General features: G+C 48.2%; 1 protein-coding gene across 3 annotated transcripts in view; it reads left to right on the top strand.

Annotated features, from left to right (window-relative positions):
* MID2 (midline 2) overlaps positions 1-18734 on the top strand; it is a 167975-nt gene that overhangs the window by 17867 nt on the left and 131374 nt on the right. For all 3 annotated transcript variants that reach the window (XM_085324234.1, XM_085324236.1, XM_085324235.1), the window contains exon 2: positions 11795-12510. In XM_085324234.1, coding sequence (XP_085180360.1) covers positions 11851-12510 — 660 coding nt within the window. In that variant the 5' untranslated portion in view covers positions 11795-11850. The remainder of the gene's footprint in view (positions 1-11794; positions 12511-18734) is intronic.

Raw genomic sequence — 18734 nt, forward strand, 5'->3', positions numbered from 1 at the left:
TTCTTCTCCTGCATTTTCAGTCTTGCCCACCCTCCGTCCTTGCAGGGTGAGAAGCTGTCTGGCTGTTTGCAGGGAGGTTTTGAGGTTTGAACTGGATGGTCACACTGTGACTGGTGACAGGGGAAGGAGATAGTGCTGTGGGTTGTGCATGGGGCTCTGGAGAAAGGATTATGGGCTCTGTGGCTGTGAGAGAAATGAAATGGCCTTCAGTATYCTGGCTGCCTTCCCTGTTGGCTGGCTGGGAGATGCTTGCTTGCCTAGAGCTGGATGCTGCACGAGGAGTTGCAGGTGGTGGCAGTAGTGCTGTAAGGAGCCAAAGGCCAGATCCAGATCTGTGTTTCTGGAAATTGGGCTGGTACCGCCTTGCTGGAGGTGCGTGATGGGGTGGTTTCAGCTGGGTAGAGCTGAGCATTACAGAGCCTCCGTTTGCTGCAGCACTGGAATCTCGTGTGGTCCAGCAAGAGCCAGCTGGGTGTGATTGGTATCTTTGGGCACTGCTGATGCTGGCTTCACTGTTGTACTTGACTCACCTGCTTTATAGCAGCAGCTGTTGGTGCTCTGGTTTCAGGGCTGAAAGAACCAGTGCCCACTGGTGTAAAACTCTTGTCTGAGACGTTCTCCAAAGAGAGGTTCAGAGAAGAGCAGCATGGTGCGGGACCATGGGTCCCAGTGCTACCTCCTGGCCAGTCTGCAGATTGGCATCTCAAAAGGCACCTGGGAGCCCAGTGCCAAGACACCCCCCAACACACACCTGGGACTTGCAGAAGGCGTAGGACGATGCAATTGTACTGGCTTGCTTCCGTTTCCCTGCTAAATCAGAACCCAAGTGCCTGCTGGTGGGGAGCCAAACAGGTTTTATTTCTTGAAAATACAGCCTAGTGTCTCTACTAGGATGAACCTTAATTAAAATSATGAGTGAGCAAACAGGATTTTTAGCTTCCAGAGCAGCTGAACGTGCTGGACTGTGAAGGGGAATGCCATTAGCGGAGGGATGGGAGGAGAGCAAATAACTTCAGGAAAACTGGAGGAGGGAGAGAGCAGGGAGACCTTGGGGCAGAGGAGTGGCTTCATCTGAAGGGGAAAGAGGGTCTTCCTCAGGATGGCAGGGGACATACAACAGGTGGACATGCCAGCTTGGTAGCATGCCAAATGGCCAACTGCTTTTCTCCATCATTGGGCTGCAAAACGGCTAACTTTGCGTCTGCTTGGGAAGGTGGGGCTGTTCTTGTGATGGCCGCACTCGTGGTTGGGGGCCTGTGGATTTATCTGTGCACAGCAGCGAGTGCACTGGGGCTGCTGCGAGCTGCTGCTTGATCGGCTGTTCTCTGCACAAGGACTGATCACTGCAGTCCTCTGGCTTGTGGTTTTTAGTAACTGCCAGAGTGCAGAGAGGCTTAGAGGAAGCTGCTGCATTGAGTAGAAATTGGAAGCAGGTAAGAAACAGTGCTATACTGCAGGGGCCTGCTGAATAAAGGGGTCACTCTGTGCACTTCTTTGGTATGCCAATCTGCCAGCCACCACCAAAGGAGGTGGAAGGTGAAGATTTCCATGCCATGTCCGCAGGCATTGCATCATCACAGCTGAGAAGGCACTGGGAAGGAGGGTGATGTGCACCACTGCTGCATGGCTACAGGGGGCTCTTTGAACCGTTTCAGCTGCTGAAAAATCCATACTGTGTGTTTCTTGCATGCACAACCCACTAATCTGCCAGAGCTGGTAAACAAATTGCAGAAAGTCTAACCCTGTGCTGCCTTACATATAATAATTCCAAATGCCGGATTCACTAGGAGACTTCAGTTGACACGTGCTCCACTAATGTCACTCAGGAGTGCTTTGAGAGCTGTTGCCTCTCTGGAGCTGGGAGGTGGGCTGTCCAGGGTATGTGCAGTCATGCATGCTACTTAAATAGGCATGATTTGTAGGGAAGAGGTAAAATGTTTTATTTGAGTAAATGGAAATATCTAGAGAAAGAACTGATGAGCTTTTTTCTGTGCTTGCCTCTCTGACATCCTTAGACCAGAGTTGTGCATGCAGGGAGCTGTTCTTTTTTCCATCTGGGAGCTAGGGCACCACAGTCATATTTGGGTGATAATGCAATATCTCGAGACCTTCCCACCATCACAACTGCAACGAGGGCTCCATGTGAGTCCTGCAGCACTGGGCTTCCCGAGCTGGTTTCTTTGCTGCTGTTGCCCAACCTGGGTTGTCTCTAGCCAGGACATGGCCATGGCCATGCTGAGCCCCTCTTCTTGGCAATGGGAGGCCACCTTTTGGGGAACAGCATGTTTGGGCTTTGCTCAGAGCACCTTTGGTGGTACCTCCAACACGGGCTGTTGCAGGCAAGCTTCTGGGGAGCTGGTTCTGCTCCCCAGTGCCCTGTGAGCTGTTGCAGGGCTGACATCAAAGGTTTTTCCTGTACAGAGGAGTGCTGCTGGGAAGTGCTCAGCTCTCTATCTGCTGAGGGCTATTCCTCATGGATATGAGGATGTTTGGACACTTAGAAYGTTGCCAAAAAATTGAAAAGATCTGCTGTAAACCTGGCACCTGATGCTGGTGGACAGGGACTACATTCATGGATTTTTTTAGTGATAACTTGTCTTCTGTGCAGTCATGACCTATTTAAAAACTATGTGTACATATACATACGAACGTATGTATTTATATGTGTGTGTGTGTATTTATTATACACACATACACATTTACCTTTTTGTCTTTTACTTCCCTGTATGCTGCAATCTGATTAGGCTAGACGAATATGATGTCAGATGCTGATGGTTTAGCATTAGGCCAAAGAAAATTATTGATGTGAGCCCTCCCCATAACAAATTTTCTGGCGCAGAGGAGTATTACTCTTTATTTTGCACTAGGCCAGTAGGAGATTGCTGCAGATGGCAAGGTTTCATTTCATCATCAGAACAAATAGCTTAATCAACCGATTTCTGCACAGCTGTAAAAGCACTATTAGCCATTTAAAATAATGGAAAACRTTTAGCGCTGGCAGGAGAGAAACTTGCAGAATCCAGCGTACTCGGAGAAGTATTGGGAAACCCCAAACAAAAGTAGTTCTGCAAGATGCAAGGGCAGGGGCATCCCACCAGGTGTATGGAGGTGTAAAGCAAGTTCCAGGAGACCTTTGCAGATCTTGGAAGCAGCGATGCTGTGTGAGTCAGCAGGTCCACTCAATCACCGGACACTGAAGGGAGAAAGTTAAGGAGAAGGAGGATCCTGGGAAGAAGCAAACCGTTTTCATGACATTAGTCAAGAAAATGTAGCAAAGATAAAACTTGATTCCTCCAGGGAGTAAGGTACTGTGCAAAAGGAGAAATTAAACAGCAACAAATTGCTGGAGCCCTGTGGGTTCCAGCCAGCTCTTCTGAAGGAATTTAATGGTGAACCAGTGAACTGACAGCAAAAAGTAATCTCTCATTAAAAGCAACTGCTGCATGAGAGTAAAACCTCTTCTGCTCTGTCTGTCTTTAATTTAAAGAGGTACAAGCAGGACTGTGGGAATTACAGACCAGTGAGCTTTATTTTAGCACTGAGCAAATTGGCTGAGAAAATAATTAAAGCTCATGTGGAAATGCCTGCATTTCAGTGTGATAGATTAAGGACAACAAAGCATGACTTTTAGACAGGAAATCCAGTTTACTAGGATTTGTATTGCAATAAAGTGATTGGGGAGAGCAGTGGGGAGATAAATTATTTGGACTTCCTGAACGCCTCTGACAAATTCCCTAAATTATTAAGGAAACTGTTAAGGCAGGAGTTGTGGGAGGAAAGGTGAAATTCTGTTAAATGTTTACAGATTTACTCTGAGAAGCAGCAAATGTGTTGTCAGTCTGGCCAAAGGGTGCTCTTCTCAGGCGTGAGTTTTAAGCTTGAAATGTAATGTTAGATATGCATATTCACCCTGTGCACGCACAAGCTTATCAAGGTTGCAAGTCAAGCAAGTAAAAATTAGGTAACGCTAGRTCTAAATTGGCTGTGGGAGCCTGATTACCTCCCCTCTTTTTTTTCTCCCTTGAGCATCTGCATTAGGTAGGAAGCTCTAGCTAATTACATGGCCATGTGCTATTTTTTGCTCATAGGACACATGTTTCTCCTTGTATGCGGGAGAGACCTGTTTCAAGGACAAATGCGGGGTAGCTCCTTGAGCAAGCTCAGGTTTAGAGGAGCTTTGCTTTGCTGGCGGGGGCCTGGAGAGTGGGGCTCGCCGATGCCCCCGTTTCAGCCCAACTCGTCCGTCGAGTCGGGCGGCGGGAGAAGCTCGCTGGCTTGGCTGGGAGCGTGCTCTCGGGAGAGGCGGCGTGTTCCCGCTTCCACCGCCCTGCTCCGCTGGCTCTGCGGGTGCCAAGAGCCGCAGCTGCAGGAAGGCTCCTGCTCGGCCCTGAGCTGGAGCTTTCCTGGTGAGTGTGGATGCTCTGGGGACTGTACTAGACCCTTACATAGCTGATTGATGAGTTTTTTTTTTCTTTTTTTTTCCTCCCCCCCTCCTCCCCCCCCAAAAAGCTTGAGACTTGTCTCAATTTGAGCTAGTTTTCCTGAGGACAACAAAAAGTGCAAAGACAGTGGCTGCTGAGATTTCATGTCATGCTGTAATGCAGCCAATTAAGGAAAAGGTTGCTGATTATTTACTTATTTATTTATTAAAATAAAGGTGGAACAACATATCTTCTTTTAAGGTGCATTCTTGGAAGTGGCTGAGCAGTATTTTTAATTATTTATTTTTTAAGGGGAGGGAGATGGAGGGGAAGTCACACTTGCTGGGGGAAAATATCAGGCTGTAAGCAATGGAAAAGGACAGTCCTGAAATACATGGTAGGAGGGAAAAACTGAGCTTTGAAAGGCTGGCCAAAGGTGCTGACCAGAAAATTCTCTTGACTTTGGTGCTTAGGGATGCCAGGAGAAATTTGAGGGGGAGCTAGTAAATGTTGATGAAACTTAGAGCTGTTAGAGATAAGGAGCGTGTGTCAGAAGGAAAAACGTGAGCTGCAGAAGGACATCGTTAAGTTTTAAATTCTTTGTTAATCACTTGGGCAAAGCAAGCAAAGGGATTCTGTGGCATGACTACGTGAGTGCATGCTTTCTTGCARCAGGAACCAGCATGAGTGAGCCTTGCAGAAGCTGGCAGGAAGGCCTGGACGGAGAGATCGAGGCGAATTTGGGACCGTCTGAACATGGCCCTAGGCAAYGTGCACTGGGACTTCGCCTCCAAGGCATAGATGAGCAGTGAGCGRTGTCTCTTCCTGTCGTTTCTCTGCAGCCCTTCTTCCCTTCTTGGTGAAATTGTGCATTGCTAAAGGTGTAACTTCAGAGCTGGGGATAGAAATGAAGTATGCTGGATGTTTTGCAATGCTCTTTTTGGTACCAGCATTGCAGCTCTGCTGCGTGCTTGCTTCAGCTCTTACCTCTGCAGTTCAACACATCTGTACTCTTTCTTGCAGGAGGAAGTATAATTTGATTGTGTAAAATAATATTTTTCTTTATAAGAGACAGYAGGGGAACCTTTGTGTCAAATGAGCCTCAATGTAATTTGCTAATGAGATCTTGTGCCCCCCTGGGTCTCCCAAAATTCATACCTTTCCGAGTCAGTGCACAGATTTTGGAGCTTGTTGAAAAGCTGACCTTTAAAGCAGATAGCAGCAGTCGCTCTTTGCCGTGGCAGCACGGGTAGCTGGCTGTAACATTTGCTCTGCAGTCCTCGTAGCACCAACTTCTTGCTTTCAGTGACTCTCACTGATTTCCGCCTGTCTTTCTGGCTCCGTCCTGCTTTATTGGGCGTTCATTGATTTCTCTTCCCCCATGGATTTTGAATGGAGCTCAGATGAACACAGCGGCTTTTGTTCCTCGGTGTCAACAACAACTTGTCATCGGTGTCATTTCCATCCTGTCACAGTTTTTTCAGAAGCGGCTCTAACAGAGTAGGTGTCGGGCGCCGTGGATGGGAAGCGTCTAGCCTGGAACGATGTACTGATATGTGCACTGTGGTCGGCGGAGCAGAAGCTGCCTGTTACCTTAGGTGATTGCAAAGGTTCGCACCAACCGCTGATAGTGAACGGAGAGAGGTTTATCTCTTTGCAAGAAGGAGGGTTGTGGCAAGCAGATGCTCTTTGCTGCTGTTGGCTTGCTGGCTTAGGACAAAACCCATGGTTGTCAGCCCGGACATTTATCTCGCAAAGGGTGTGTCGTGCTGGGATGGCTAGCGGTCCTCTGACCTCCTGCGAGTCCTATTTCAGACTCGCTCTCAAAGGGTTTTCCTACCTGTTTCCACAGCCAGCAGGAAAACAGGTGACAGTCGGGAAGCAGAAGGGGGATGCGGAGTGGCACATGAGATTTTGTGACACAGCACGTCTGTGTTTGCARTGTGAAGTTATGCTCTCCTGTGACACTAAACCTCTTGCCTAGATGCTGGTGCTCTGGCTGTACCCGTTGGTGGGCRCTCTGAAGGGCTTTACCCAGATCTCACCTGCATTGAGGACGGACCTTTAGCAGAACGGGTGCCTGCCGACAAGCTGGCACCCTTACAAAGCTGCTCAAAGCCCTGGTGTTGTGACAGCTAAAAGCATCGAGCACACGTGGTGGAAGGACACTGCATGACTTGGTGTGTTGCATAATMGGAGAAATCCCATCCAGGCGTTTCCATGGCAAAAATATTTGCTTTTATATTATGCTTCGTTAAAATTGTGCTTCTTGTAGTTGTACCCCTGCCTAGAAGCTGGCTTCCTGAAGTTTCGCTGGGGCGGGGGTGTGCTTGGCTGGGGCTGGCTGACGTCTTAGACCTTGGTGATGAGAGCCTTTGCAACGCAAGTGATGATGGGCTGTTTGTAAACCCTGTCAGTATTTTATAGTTCTTATATTTTTAGGGAGTTAATTACTATAAACAAAGCAGATTTTAATCTAATCAACTTCTCCTTGTGCTGCATCGATCATGGTCTTCAAAGTGAGGGGCACAAAAAGCTTCCAAGGCAGTGCTATCTGCTTCACCCAGGTGCATCTCTGAAAGAGTTTCCTAGTCTGTGGCRTTTCTGTCTGCTTCAGCCTAGTTTTTGAGGCTCCTTTCAGTTGTCTCAGATCTGAGGGATGTTGTCCAGGCAAGGAAAAAAMGATTATCATCAGAATGGCCAGCATGAACAAAGCAAAGTGCTATCTAAACTTTTTGCTCCTTCCCTCCCCCCTTTTTTTTTCTTTTTTTCTCTCTTCCCCCCACAGATAGTCCCTAAGCCAGGTGCTTCAAAGGAGGATGGAAGCTCTGTCCAGTCTGTAGGAGATCGGCCTGGCAATGAGCAGGGCCTGCTGTTAAGCCTCAGCATTTGGCCCCTGAGGGAGTTGCATCTTAGCCAGTGCACCTGCAGTCACTTTTGCTGTAATCCAGCTTCATTTGCAACTCCCCACAGAGCCTGTTGGGAACTTCATGTTGCGGCCCTTGTTTTTCAAAAGATATTTTTGGGACTCTGAAACAAATGCCGTTCTGGTCAATTATTATTATTATTTGTTTGTTTTGGGGCCAGGAGGAAGCAATTTTCCCTGCTGGTCTGGAGGAGATAAATCAGGGAGATGGGAGCTGCTCTGCTTCTTAAGCGCATRGTATGTGCATTCATGAATGCTGTATCTTTACAGTCCTGCCAGGGACAAACCCCAGTTAAGGGGCAGTTTGTAATACAGGGATGTTATGACACATGAATGCACAACAAGAAGTGTTGGGGAGCTGCTCTGATCYGGCAGGCGAGCCCAGCAGATCCAGCTTGCAAGATGGGATGGCTGGTGCAAAGTGTGCAAGAGTTTTCAGGCAAGCAGCCAGGAGCATTTCCTCCCTGACTCTTTCCCAGGGCTGAGATGGGCTCAGAGGCTTGAGAACAAGCAGTGGCGGGATGCAGGGAGGAAGCAGGGTGCAGAATAAAGCAGCTATTGGGATCCTTCACACTCTTCAGCCTTTCTGGAGGCAGCTGCTTTTCCATCCTCCCTCTGAAGGAGCGGGAGAGGCTGCTTTGGGGCAGGCCTTGATAAGGTTACYTGTACCATTAAGTTATATAAATTTCCAGTTGCTTAATTTTGTAAGCACCTTGAGCTTGTGCAGAGAAGAGATCAAGATCTCCTCGAGGCACTTGCAAATACTATTTCAGGCAATTAGGAATAGATGGTATGATAGGCAGGTTCCAGCAGGGTGTCTAAGTTATTTCCCTGTCACGAGGGCTTGAAGCACTCCTTTATTTCAGGACAGAGTCCCTCAGCCATGCCCTGGTCCAGTTGTGGTTGGGGACAGCTGCCAATGTCACTTGCAGGCAAGGTTGGAGGCAGTCCTGGCTCTAGAATACACCATGAGTGCTGGGATGGCTCAAGGCTTTGAAGCTACTCTTTGGGGCCTCTCATAGGACCTGTGGGAGACAGTTCCTCAGGCAGCAGTGGCRAGAGGTGGCTCAGTTAACGTGCTGTAAGCATTCACTTTCCCTGGGGTTAGCCTGGAAAATAGCTGCTAAAGGTAACGCTGCTCCTGCTTGTCAAATGCGTGCCAGCCCCTGGCTGCTGAGCTGTGGTGTGCTGACTGGCTCCTGCCCACTTGGGAAGACCCCTGAGTGATTTCTGCTGCCAGAGCCTTCCCTGACTGTGCTGATTCATCCCGTCAATGTTTATGGTGGCAATTGTAGTCTCTTTTGATGATGCTTTTCCTCTTCCTGCCCCCAAACAGGAGCGCTTTCACCCCGCCGAGAGCACAGAAGTGTTTATGGAATGCAAACTGGGTGTGGAAACTTGGCTGAACTCAGCACAATGTTGCTTTTCGTCAGATCTGCTCCTGACGCAGAACAGGGACAGATCAATCTCTGCAGGTCTCTGACAGCACAAGGCTTTCCTCATGGCTTTATTATGGGGGTGGATGTCAGTTGGAGCCCAACTTACTGGGGCTGAAGAAATTCCAAAGGCGCTGTGTGCATGCTGCGTGTCATAGACGATCCAAAGCATGGGTGAAAAGCAAGTGGCTGAGTCTGATTGTGGGCTACTGCTCTCACTGGCATGCCTTCAGCCATGTCTGTTTGCTCTGGGRTGACATAAGGTATGACTAAGAAAGCAGCATCTTGGCAGGGAGGCATAGGTTCTGCTGGTGAGTTCTGGAGCTCCCCTGTTAAGAGAAACCAGTGTGTAGATGCAGGAATGTCATGCTGCCAACCTAGCAGGCATTGAGATAGKCAGTCATCCTGAAGTCCAGGGCCTGCCCAAATCTCCTGATGTTCTCAGTGGGATGCACCAAAAAGCATGGTGASAAGATTGTCCACAGGATATACTGAGAGATGGAGTGGCCCACTGAGCGAAGCCACTGAGGCCTTGCTACCAAAGCYTTTGTCTTCGATGACTATTTGCTGTATTCACCCAGACGGACAACTTTATATCTCTCAAATCTGGCCCAACAGTCATCCCTCAAAGTCTGAACACATTTGTTAATGGTAGCAGGGTGCAAAAGGGCCTAGTGCAAATGAATGAGGTGAGAAAAGCACCAAATGTTGGTGATAGAGACTTAGGTGAGCTGAAACTAGACTGTGGTTTGAGCTTGGGATCTAGGAAGCTATGAGCTCTTATCCAATGATGACTGCCAGTCTGAGGTGGGAGGTGCATTTGTGCTTTTGCTGAGATTTAGACATACCAACGGAATGAAGCAACTAAAGAAACCAGGACAGTGGGAGACGGAGGGATGATAGTGTATTATTTCTTCTGGGTATTTGCTGCTGCTCTTTGTTTTTTCTGACTCTGATTTAATTTAAAAGCAAAACCTTGTTTCTGGYGAAGGCTCTTAGAACTGGGCTGTGGGCTGGTGAAAAGAGTGCACTTTGAACTGGATCTTTTGACTTGAAAAAGAAAAGGCGAATGGTTTGGCCCAGCCACTCTGCCTGTAGGATGGCGCCTAGCAGGTGGCACTGCTCAGCTATGTCTCTCCCACTGGTGGTTTACTGACATTGAATTCCCAGGGACAATTTCCCCTTGTAGGCATCTCCCTTGCTGAAGATAGTCTTGCTGCAAATTTGGGAAGAAATCCCCCAGCCTGCCCCATCTTTGCTTCCTTGACTGAAAGCTGCTGCTGGGCCCCCCTGACAGCGGCCCTCTCAGAGCATCCCTGAGGATGCAGTGCCCTGCCAGGCTCAGCTCCCACAGGCACCTTGCAGCTCTGCAGCTGAGCACAGCTCTTGGAGCACTGCGTGTGACCCAGCCAGGCTCTGCCCTGCTCCCTCACCACTTCCCAGATAATTAAATGCTCCATCTCCCCTGCAGTAGACTTTTCTGGCTAGTGTCAACCTGCAGCGGTTGCATGCTAATTTTTAATCAGAGAGCAAGTTCTTTGAGCGTTTTCCTCCACTGCTGGTTGGCAAATTGATTACTGTTCTGCTGGTGGTACGGGATGCTCACCTCTAACATGGACCAGAGCTGGAAGAAGCATGCTGCGCACGTGTTGGAGCCGTCACAAAACCCATCGCTGCACCCATCGTTGCTAATTAGCCACCACTGTCATGCATGGTGGCGGGCGATGGGGAAAAGCATGCATTTTCTCTTATTACCACCTGCCAGGCTGTTATTCTTTCCCAGGTGGAAGTTTTCATTTTGGAGACCTGTTAGGAGCTAGCAYGAGGTATGGAAGTGGTTTTGCAGCCTGCCTTCTAGCAACTTGCTGGCCACTGCTAATTCAGTAGGATTTTAAATAAGCCAGAGTGGCTGGATGTCAGTGCGGTGCTTCAGCGCTGCTTCTCTGCTGCTTGCCTTTTCTTCAACCCAGTTGGACCTGGGTTAATGCCAAGTGCATGGAAGGGGAAGCGTTTGGGAGCAAACCGGGGCCGAGGTGCAGGCTCAGCGGCTGAGTGCACCAGCACGGGAAGGGAACGCTGGCACTTGTGGCACAAGTTGGCGTTTTGCGAAATTGGAGCTGTTTGTTGTTGCATGCCCAGCAACCCACTGTGTGGTGGTTGCTTTCGCAAAGGCTGCTCAAAGGGAGCCCGTGCAGAAGAGGCAATCTAAAAATATGGTCTTGTTTTCCTCCAGCTGGAGTTGATTTAGGCATCTCTGTTTTTTCACTGAAGTGCATGGCAGGACAGCATAGAGACGAAAGTTTGCAGGCTGTAATTTTGCTCTCCTTCCTTCCCCGTCTAGCTCCTAAAAGAAGGTGGCTGGTAGAAACTCAGAAAAGTTGGCTGAAGAATGGTGCATTAGAGCTCCTGACCCACTTTGCTTGCTCAGGGTTTCCCAGACCCCATTCACCTTCTTCCCTTCACTTTAGCAAAGGGACTTACTAGGCAGAGGAGAAAATAGTTATAGGTTTTTCTTTACTGTACAGCAAAGTCCTTATACATGTGAAAACAGCCTGACACCCGGTTTCTGTCTTTGGCCGTGCTCACTAGAAGAAGCATGAAATCATGTGGTTTCTCCTGTTTTTGTTTTCAGTATGACTCTCCAAGTCTTCTTCCYTGGCAGGGATGGAAGGTGGTGGAGAGGAGCTAGCTGCTGCTTTTTTGCTCCCTGRCCTTCCAAATGTGTGTCTTCTGTCTAGCAATATTCCTGCACACMGTATGAGTATGTGGCTCAGCTTGGTCTTGACAATATGGTGAGAAGTTTTAACCAGGCTGATGTGTTTGTGCAAGTCCAGCTTTGCTGCCGTAGCTGCATCAGGATGCAAAGAGCAAAAGGGTAGTGCGGAGCTGGGTCTCTTCAAATTCCCCCCTGCCTGCCTGTTTCTGATGGAAAAGAGTCACCCGTGTTTGCTTTAGGTGATGAGGGTAGCCCGCTTTCTCATGCTGCTCCTTTCTGCTCTCCCCTCTCCCAGGTAACTGGCCAGCTTCCCTGGGTTTTGATGCTGAATCAGGATTGTTTTAACTAAAGATGGAAACACTGGAGTCAGAATTGACCTGCCCAATCTGCCTGGAGTTATTTGAAGACCCTCTATTGCTGCCGTGTGCTCACAGCCTCTGCTTCAGCTGTGCCCATCGCATCCTGGTTTCCAGCTGCTCTTCCAGTGAGTCCATTGAGCCCATCACTGCATTCCAGTGCCCCACGTGCCGGTATGTCATCTCCCTCAACCACCGAGGCTTGGAGGGCCTCAAGCGAAATGTGACCCTGCAGAACATCATTGACCGCTTCCAGAAGGCGTCCCTGAGTGGCCCCAACTCCCCCAACGAGAACCGCCGAGAGCGAACTTACCGCAACAGCCCTACCATGTCTGGTGAAAGGATAGCCTGCCAGTTTTGTGAGCAGGATCCGCCACGGGACGCGGTGAAGACATGCATCACCTGCGAGGTGTCTTACTGCGACCGCTGCCTCCGGGCCACGCACCCCAACAAGAAGCCTTTCACCAGCCACCGTCTGGTGGAGCCCGTGCCCGACACGCACTTCCGAGGACTTACTTGCTTGGAGCATGAGAACGAGAAAGTGAACATGTACTGTGTTGCTGATGACCAACTCATTTGTGCCTTATGTAAACTGGTGGGCCGCCACCGGGACCACCAAGTGGCGTCCCTCAGTGATCGGTTTGAAAAGCTCAAGGTAAGCACCAAGGGCTTTTGACTCCTCGGGAACTGCAGCATCTGCTGCAGAGCCYTTGCTCCCTGGTTCTGTTAAACCCCAAGGCTCAAAACACGGGGGCCTTAACCCATTTGTGGAACGTGGAGCTGGCCTTGCCTCTGACCCAGGGCTGGGAGCAACACGTAGCATTGCATCCTGACCCTGTTTCTGTTGGTCTCAGCCCTATGGCAAGGTGGAGTGTAAAGGCTCAGACAAATTCCCAAAAAAGCCYTGCAAGCGAGGGCAAAGTGCCCGGGAGCTAGAGAGCTTTCATTTGTAGGAACTGRTGTTTGCTGATGGAGTGTTTTCAGAGGAGAAATTGTTTCCAGATGTCCCAAGCAGCATTTCTCATTTAAGTCGAGTAAACTCTCCAAATTCCTGAAAGATGTGGGTTATGGGACAGTTTGTTGGTTCCTCCAGGATTCTGGTACCGGAAGGGTGAGCTGGGTCTCACTTGTGCAATTACAGCTAAGTTTGTTTTGTTTTGTTTTGTTTTGTTTTTCTGTCACCCTGCATGTGCTGAGCCCAGGCACTGGATGTTCTTCACTATCAAATGGACTGTTCAGTAGCGAGCAGGGCTCCCTGGGCCCGGTGGCTGGAGAGTCAGCATGTAATATGGCCCTGGGCAGCAGGAGCAGGGCACTCAGTGTAAAAGAGCTTGCAAGGCTCGCTCTGAGATATGGCAGAGCACGTTCTTGGCAGCAATGTTGTCTCAGTGCTTTGTGTTGGCAAAAGTTGGAGTGTTGCATGGAAGATGTTGCTGGGGTGCTGCCTTGTGCATGAGCCAGGGTCATCTCCTCTGTACTCGGACCTTGCTGAGCTCTGTTGTGGGACTACCAGCTTCAGGAAGGAGCACATCTGGTCTCTGATCTTCTCCCCTTTCCACTGGCAGCTGGACAGTCTGCACAGTGCATCTGTTTGTGTCCAGCGGTGCTGCTGTAATGTGCCATGGTATGTTGCGGATGCTCCTACATGTGTCCCATGCAGCGCTCTAGGGCTGGGAAGTCCCAGCAAGCTGTTTGCTAGCCCAGCTAGCTGGCTGCCCTTGGAGTGGCAGGTTGGGTTGCTTGAGATCTCATGGAGGTGTGTGGTGCATGATATTTCAGGGACCCCTGGCTTAGTRTTAGCTGCACAGCTTCCAAAAAGTTGCCAACTATCAGAGAAAAGCCTTCAAACAGATTTCTTGGGCTGGAGCGCAGCTGCTGTCCTGCTCATCATGCTGCTTTGCTGCATGAAGCACATATTCCTGTGCGGTGCTTGTTTGCAGGGCATTGTGCTTGCAGTTTTTAGCCAGGTAAAGTATTGACTGATACCAGGGTGTCTTTCGTTGTTGCGTGGGAGCATGTGTGTGATTACTGCCTGCTGTCAAGGTGATGGGGAGCAGGTGCCTCTGTTCAGACAGACAGATACTMTGCTTCCCATTTGTGGTTTAAATCTTTCTCATTCTGATGTGTATGGCTCTCCCATCCTGCAAGAGAGCTGGAATGGCAAAGCGTGACCCCGGGGATCTTTGAGTGCTGTCCCCTGAGGCTCATGTGTTCTGTTGGGGCTGTCTCCTTCATGTTGTGTCTATTCAACCCTCTTGGAGGCCTGGAGTGGGGCAGGTCTGACTGTGGGCATTTCCTTTTGGAAAGCTGTTGTGCAAGTTAGGCTTGGTCCTTTGGCTTCTGGCATGTTGCCTACAGGATGCTCTACTTCCAACATACTTGAAGCCTGTGGATTGCAGTGCATGGGAAGCCTTTTGCTGCTAGTAAAACTTCATCTGCAGACTTTCCTGAAGCTTGAGGACTGTTTTGCATTGATGAGTGCCCCAAGGAAGTGCTTTCATGTCCTCCTCAGGACAGTTTACCCAAAKCTTCTGTGCTGTACTACTGCAGCTGGCTCTGACCTGCAGTGGTGACTTGCTGGTGATGCTCTTGCATCAGCTGTGATGCAGAGCCCCTGTAGTGAACTGTGTTCAGGGCAGATGCTACCCCTTGCAGCACATCTGCACCTCCTTGCTTGCAGACCTGCTCTGTCCTCTCCCTTTAGCTGCTGCTGCCTCCTGTGTGTTTGAGGGCAAAAAAAAAAAAAAGAAGAAGGAGGAAAAGGATGGATTTCATTAAGCAGAGATAGAGCTTATGCCACAGTGTCTCAGCAGATGTGGATGTCTACAGAGCATGGCTGGCCCTGCTTGTGAGAGCAGGGCAGATAGCATTGGAGCWGAGACCTGACACCCTCAGGACAGGGTGGAGTGAAGGAGGCCGGGGGATGCTCCTGAGGTCTGAGTCCTCTCCGTCCTAAAGCTTTCCATCAGAATAGCTCAACCGCGTGGCTCGTGCTGTGTTTGTATCCCTGCAGGGTTTGGAGAGATGAGGAAGCCTTCTCAATGCTGCTGCTCCTCTGAGAAAGAGCTTACTGGCTCTGTGCAATTGCAGAGGACGTGTGATACCAAAGTGTCTTCCCAATCCTGCCCCAGAGCCTGAAACTCTTCCTCTGTCCTTTGCCCTTCTGTGGGGACATTGGCTCTTTGCAGATGTCACCCTGAGAGAGGTGGGCCTGTGCTGTTCTCTCCCAAGAGGGACCATATCAAGAGAGGGTAAGGTCTTATACAGGAGGTGGCTGGAGAGTGACGAGGATGGGAAGGCAGGCTTCTGAAATCCCCCKGTAGTCCTGTTCTCCAGGATTTTCCTTTTGCCTCTTCCGTCCCTAGACTCATTGCTTAGTGTTTCCACCAGCCCATCCTGCCCCAGTGCTGCCAAGGCTAAGCTTTGAACCACTGTCTTTGGCTGCCACAGGAATGCTCTCYGTGCACGGAGAACCTCTTTGCTACCAGAGCCAGTGTTTGCAGCCTTAATGGTGTGTTGAAGCAGCAGAAGTGGGCAATCATTTTACAGCCCCCTTAGCTTGAGTACATGCCACATATTGATCGGAACTGAATTACTGTTCTGCTGCTCTTCAGGTTGGAGAGATCAAGCTTCCAGAGATCCCTCTGGAGTATTTTTGAAGCTTAATTTTTATGCAGCACTGGTGATTGTACTGAATGTTATGTGAACCTGTATGGATGATATTTGACCTATATAAAGAATATTAAGTTAAAAATTCCTCTCTATCCTCTGTACATTCCATATGAATCTGCAGAACAGTTTTAATTTTTTTTTTAATATTGAAAAAATATAGCTGGTCCCATTAGGGGTCATGCTGGTGAAACTGTAACTGTGGTTGCACATTATAAACCTTCTCATATGTTTCCAACTTCTTCATTGTTTTTTTTCTCTTTTAATCTTCTGGGCTTGTTCTGACCCAAAAGTGCTTTTCTTGGCTCTTTGTCTTGTTAATGCATTTGACAAAATCGATTTGTCTGCTCTTGTGTTTTTTTGAGGGCAGAGGAAATACTTCTATCACTCTAACAAAAATAACTTTTTTTTTTTAACATGCAGACTAAATTGTTTAAAAAAGAAGAAAAGATTTGATGTCTGGAAAGAAATCTTTCTAGATGCCCAGCCCTATTTTGGAGCTGTTCTCTGGGCAGATTTTCCAGCCACCCTCCCCCAAAAGCCCAAACCCAATATACTACTTGCCCAGTGTGGTGGCTTTTTTTGCAGACCCAGGAAGAATATGCTGTAGGAAGGACTATGGAAGGACAGAAATAAAATGCGGGGCTGCAAGTGAATGGCCTGCATTTTGGTATCACAGAACGRTTTCTGTGCTGCTATACTAGCTTCTCGACAAGATCTCAGCCATATTTTATTTCACTACAGTGAACTGAAGTCTTGAAATGCCACTATAAAAGTCCTCATGATGGTAGAAACTGTGTGCATAGAAAGGTTTGCATGGAAAGTATGGGATTTGGGTCACTAGTATTTGACTCTCTTGTCTTGAAACCTTGATGTGACTGATTCATCTTTAAATTTTGCCTCACCTAAGCTTTCTCTATTTTTTTATTAAAGTGTAGCCAGAAGACCATTTTTTAGTTCAGAACATTCTTTTTCAATGAAGAAATGTCTCAATTAGCAAGTTGGAACGCTTAGAAAGAAATGACCATGTATATTTGCATGTAATAAAACTAGAAATTAAAACCTTTTAATATTTCCCCCTCTAATCTGGAACATGTCAGCTAGGCAGGCAAATTGATCTGAAGACAAAAAAAACTCAAAAACCTAAATTGCTGCTTCTACTGGCCAAATTTTGCAGGTTGCCAAAGTGTCATTTTTTTAAAAATAAGTCTTAAGTGATTTTGGATGAAAAAGTAAACTCTTCTTTAGTTATAAACATTCTTTCTATGGTACTCATCCTGCACTGCTCACCCTCAAACTCTGGAAGCTGAGATTGAATCGGTGAGTTAGAGGGACAGGAAGCTGCAACCTCTCTGCCCGTGTCTTCCCACCTGTGGACTTTCTGGTGGGAAATGCCGTTTCCTTGTTCCCTGACATGGAATGAATAGAGGAGCTGCTTTCCTGGAAGGCATTCTCCACAGTGCTTTGGATTCTTACTTCTTGCTTCCCCCTCCCAGTTACTTGGCCTCCTTTTGCTTGATCTTAGGCGCATAAGAATTGCCACCTGCAGGGGCCGATGGCCCCTTGAGGACAGGGTCTCTGGACAGCTAGCAGCCCAGCTGCTCCAGAGGAGCATACACTGCAGGCTGTGTTGGATGACTCTGGAATAACCTTTCCCAAGTGGAATGTCTTCCTTCCTAATCCGAGGTCGTAAATAGCTGGTTTATTCCTTGAAATGCAAGAACTTGACCTCTGGGTCTGCTCGGCAGAGCTAAAAGGGATGAACATTTTGCTGTGTGTGTCAGTGCGTAATTATCTTTGGAACAGCCTTCGGTTATATGGACAGAACTGCTTTAGTGCAACCAGAGCCCTCAGGTGTAACATTAAGTCTAAGTGGAGTATAATGGCCTGCAAAGCGCAAAGTCAGACTTGATAGACCAACCTGCTGGCTTTAAATGCAATAGCATTCTGTCTTGGGGCAGTAACTTCTGTAAACGAACTGTGCACAGTGGAATTTTTTTCCATTTGCCCCTTCTTACATCTGTTGCTCTTTACTTTCTGCAGAAAGTGTCTTCTTGGCTTTGGTTTGTAGGGCGTACTTCTGTGGAGGAGTGTCGGCTACAAATAAGTCATCACTGCCTGCGTGGATTTTGTCTGCGAATCTGATGAACTGCACTTCTTTTTTTGTTCTCTTTGGATGTTTTCTTTCTCTAATGTTCTACATCTGCTGCAAGAATTGCATGCGATGGATGCTGAGCCCGTACCCCAAACCTTTATGATAGGAGTCAGTATTTGCATAAGTGTTTTGCGTCTTCCTCCTCCTATAGCCTCGGTCTTAAGTGGACTTCAGTGTGGTTCAAACTACTGCCTTTTGAAATACTGTTCACTGGAAACACACTGAGATGTGAACGCAGGCATGATGCTACCTGGCATGGAGCTGCTATCGATGGGAACCGGCTGCTCCCTAATCTAGTTGTGTCCGTTGGCAGTTGGAAGTTCTTTGTGGACTTGACATCATTTTGCTCCCTCCTTTTTTAAGTCTTTAATCAGTGAGTTATATTGTTATATCCTGCTCTTGAGTGCTTGAACATCGAACGGCAAGCAGTTACTCTTAATCTCTGGCTTTGATCACGTAGCTAGAGCTAGCTGTTTTTTATTTTTTTTTTTTAATGGAAAATTGGATTTTCAACCAAGTAACTTCTGTCAGAAGGGATGTGCTTTCTCCCCCAAATCCCTGGTGGTTCTGCCCCCTCTCCCCTGCCTTTGGGAGAATTGAATGCCTGAAAGCGAAGTGGTTTTGTCTAAATCCTGAAGCACTTTGGTTTTGAACACTATGTGGTGGACTGAGGGACCTCATCTTTGTCTGAGGGAGGGTTGGCTGGTGCCTATGAAGAAGGCTAGGCTACCTGGACCACTGGTGCCCAGGATGTCTTTGGCTTCTCCCCACCTACCAACTTGAGGAGGGAAGTTGCAGTATGTCTGCTTCAGACCTGCTATAATTTTTTCCAAAATCCTTAGAGCAGATTTTGAACTGTGTCCTGTAACTTGAAATTTAAACACATTCCTTTGGGGAAGAAGTGCCAGTTGTACAACCTGTTCCATCCCTGCCCTGTTTCTAGTGATGGTGCTATATTCTCCGTTTCTTTCCTCAGTCCCTTACTAGTCTCTCAAAGTAACTTTACTAAACCATCTGCTAGTTCTCCTCCTCCTTCTTGTGTGCTTGAATCAAAA

The sequence above is a fragment of the Rhea americana genome, unplaced genomic scaffold (genome assembly GCF_003343005.1).
Source record: "Rhea americana isolate MKP2758 unplaced genomic scaffold, rheAme1 scaffold_90, whole genome shotgun sequence".
NCBI lineage: Eukaryota > Metazoa > Chordata > Aves > Rheiformes > Rheidae > Rhea > Rhea americana.